Here is a 3,879-nt window from a genome sequence, read left to right on the forward strand (position 1 = left end):
CTCCCCGCCCCCCGCCCCCCCTTCTCCTCCACCTTAAGATAATCCCGGAAGAGCCCCAGGCGCCACCGGATCTCGTCCTGTAGAAGCTCTGCGGCCCAGGGCCCCGTGACCATCAGCCTCAGGTCCGCCTCCTGGCTGAGCAGGTACTTGAACTTGGACTCCCTCAAAAGGGGCCGGAGCAGGCGGCTCCCCCGCACCCGCTCCGCCACAAGGTCCAGCAAGAGGGGCAGCAGGCCTGGTTCTTGCTCGGCGAAGGTGGGGTCGAAGTCCTCAAACTCCCTGTCGTCATCGCGCTCCTCCCGCTGGCTCCTTCTCCCAAATCCCACGCGATACTCATGACCCACATTCTCCCTCCCGGCCACTGACTCCGAACCCCCTGCGCTCTCCCGTGTCCTCTTCTTGTATTGCCCCTCCCTCCGCCGTCCCTGAACGCCCCCGCCCGCAATGAAGGATGCACTTGTGGGCAGGTCCCTCGATTCAGCGCTCCTCACAGACCGCACTTCCTTCGTTGCTTTGCCCGGACGCTTTCCAGGGGCTCCCGCCCAGCCTGAGCTTTCTTCGTCATCCCTCTCCCGCCTCTGAGTTTCCTCTTCTTCCAATGCCTCTTCCGCCCACGTGTCGTGCTCCTCTCCATCGGCAGCGTCTTTGTGTGGCTCAATATCCGTGTCCGAAGTCAGCCATTCCTTGGGCAATTTACCCTCGGGCCGCCGAATGCCGCTCTCTACGATAATGCTCGCGATGTCCTCTGGCAGCTCCGTCGCTTCTTCTTGGGAATACCCCAGATCTACCAACGGCTTCAGAGCCTGTGGAACCTCAAGCGTATCATTGCCAGTCGATTCTTCCACAACGATCTCGTCAGTAGCCGGTCTGACGGGCCTCAATGAATGATCCTTCTCACGATCTTCATTCCCGCCGATCACTGCCTGATACCAGTCAGCGTCTTTCTTCAATGCCTCCGCCCGAGCTGCCGCCAACAATTTCTTATCGGGCACCACATTCAAGTTCCAACACTCCAAAGGGTCCGATCTTGCCTCCTCTTCGGTGGGAGAGCGGGTGGCATGCTGGGGGGTTGAGGACGCGCGAGAAGCCGGAGCCGGGACGAGGAAGGTGGTCTGTAGTCCGAAAGCCGAGCATACTCCGTTGTTGGCTACCGTCGATACTCCTATCATCATCCAGAGTATCTGTCGCCACATGACGCACTATCCTGTAAAGGTTTGGATGCAGATGAATGGAAAAGGTCGAGGTGAAGTCTTGGTGATAGTAGGGGGGGGTATCGGGCGATGTGGAGACCGCTGCTTGCGGATATTATTTTCCTTCTAACCTCCTTTTTTCCCACGCCAAACACATAGGTAGATGACAAAATGGTAATAAAGGTACTTTGGATTCTCTCTATGCCGCGCCCCGGTCGGCGTTGTCTTTCCAGCATTGCGTTATCTTTCAAGGGAGTTGAAGCACGGTATGACAGGAGGTCTGCCATCGCGTCCTGTGTACCAGCCGGGAAATCGAACATTTTCGGTTGTGGAAGGTTGACAGGAGATATGGAACGGATGACAAGACAATATGCCACAGTAAAGGATAACTCTGGTAAGTCCGGTCGCCGCAAGACGCGACCGCTGGAAAAGCTAGCGCCCTCAGGGAACAAAAAGCCAGCAGGCCAAGACATGCTCGTTTATGAAGAAGAAGACACCGAGGACTGGAGCTCGTTTTTGGAAGAGTATGATGCGTTGGAAGCAGAAGATGGCATGAGGGTCGCGTCGGATGCCTCTGCTTCTCAAGTCTCGGAGGACGCTAAAATAGTGGAGGAGTATAGGCTTGAAGAGGATGCGGACGGAAACCTGCAAGTGATGCCCACAAAAAGAGAAGGGCTTAAATCGAAGATAAAATCAGCACACAATCTGCTGCAAAAGGCTCGTCAAGCAGGTGCCATGACGGAAGATGATTGGTTCGAGTTTTTGCGGCGCACCGGCATGGACCGATCAGAGGAAAACGATTTTCAGAGTGCCTTTTTCGAGGACGTTGGCGAGGGAGAACCTTCTATCAAGCATCCCCCTCCTTTGCGAAAAGGCAGACACATGCGCAAGGCCCCGCCAAAATTTGTGGACCGGATAGGCGTGGCCGTGACCGGAGGTAAGGGCGGAAAGGGATGCATTAGTTTCGAGAAGATGGCAAACGCCAGAGGAGGGGCGGTCAAACGTCCCTCGGGGGGCCACGGAGGCCAGGGTGGGGACGTGATTTTTGTCGCGGATCCGCGCGTGCAGAGCCTGGGGATGGACCGGCACCATTTCCATGGCAAGGCAGGGGGCTCTGGGGACTCGAACAAGAAACACGGGGCCCGCGGTGCGCACGCGGTCGTTCGCGTTCCTTGCGGCACGGTGGTCAAGGAGGTCTTGCGGAGCGGCAGGGGCGGGGGATATGAGCGGGTCCAAGTCTGCGACCTAGATCAGCCTTTAAGCTACTACCGGGCTGCCACAGGGGGACGCCCGGGACTGGGCAACTCCGTGCAGGCGGGGCGAGCCCGTAACTCCGCCTCTGCCTCCGGCAATTTTCGGTCCCCTGGCCATCAGGGTGAGGAGCGGTTCTATGAGTTGGAGCTTAAAACGATCGCGGATGTGGGCCTGGTCGGCTACCCAAATGCAGGAAAGTCCACCCTCTTGGGTGGGCTCTCCCGGGCCCGGCCGGCGGCAGCCGCTTACCCTTTTACCACCCTCCACCCCACTGTGGGCCGAGTCGAGTACACGGATGCGGCCAGCGTGACGGTCGCGGACTTGCCCGGTCTTATCGAAGGGGCTCACGCCAACAAGGGCTTGGGTCACGAGTTTCTCAGGCACATCGAACGGACCAAGGTACTGGTCTACGTGCTCGACGGGGTGGGGAGAGAGGGTGGGGCGGGCGTGGACGACGGCAGTGTCGTGGAGGAGGCACCGGTGACTGTGTTTCGGAAGTTAAAGAAAGAGCTGGAGCTGTACTGCCCTGGCTTGTCGCGCCGCCCATCGTTAGTGTGGCTAAACAAAGCCGACTTGAACGCGGAGTGGGTCAGCGAGGCCAAGGCGGCTGTGATGGCCGACATGAGCGGAGACGATGCAACAGCTGACCGCCCACAGGCATGGGGGGAATCGACGATGGGCCAGCGGGGGCGGGTCCCGAATGTTCTTTCGGGCAGTGCACGCACGGGGGAAGGGATAGGTGAGCTTGCGCACGAATTACGACGGGTTGTGGATAGGGTGGCTCAGGAGGACGAGAAAGCACAGGGTTACGGCGGAGGAGGAGGACATGGCGGTGGTGAGGGCGGGAAGCTGTGGGCAAGGGAGACGGGGGGCTCGGACCACGCGCTCCCGCACCGCCAGGGTGGGATTGAAGGCGTGGGCGGTAGGAATACCACGAAAAGTGAAGGCTCAATTGTGACAGCTGATGTTGATTCGGCGGCGGATGATAAGACCATAAGCCTTGCTGAGGCATACGCAAAGGCCTTGGAGTTGACTCAGAGATTCAATGTTGAGTGGATGAATGCAGTGCAATGTGCGAATCAGAATATACACCGTGCGCAATGCTATTCTGTGGCTTTGACAGTAACTTATCGGCAGGACTACTGGCTCGCACACGGGATGAGAATGATGAAAGCAGGAGAGCAAACGAGGAGCGAGAGTTGACAAAGCGCTTGAGGAGGAGCGCTTACTGCTCTTAAGGCTCAAGCGTGGGCAGTGGCGGTCCTGAGGGTGATTTAGGTTGAAAACAAAAGTATTGTGCGGCAGCCAACGTATCCCATGCTGAACATCGAAAGGATGAATTCCCTGTCTACCCATGACGTTTCGTCCAATGCATTTGTCATCTTCAATATTTTATATTGCTTGATTTGAGTGCATCACCTCCCCTCGAGGTGTT

General features: G+C 57.8%; 1 protein-coding gene across 1 annotated transcript; it reads left to right on the forward strand.

Moving 5' to 3' along the window:
• Positions 1-1,547: 1,547 nt before the first annotated feature.
• Positions 1,548-3,496, forward strand: NGA_0622700 (gtp-binding protein obg; the record flags this gene model as incomplete). The annotated part of the gene is made up of 2 exons (XM_005855593.1): positions 1,548-3,366; positions 3,465-3,496. 2 exons carry the CDS (start codon positions 1,548-1,550, stop codon positions 3,494-3,496), a joined length of 1,851 nt encoding a protein of 616 aa, XP_005855655.1.
• Between the last annotated feature and the right edge of the window lie 383 nt (positions 3,497-3,879).

This window comes from Nannochloropsis gaditana (assembly GCF_000240725.1).
Source record: "Nannochloropsis gaditana CCMP526 unplaced genomic scaffold scaffold159, whole genome shotgun sequence".
Lineage (NCBI taxonomy): Eukaryota > Eustigmatophyceae > Eustigmatales > Monodopsidaceae > Microchloropsis > Microchloropsis gaditana.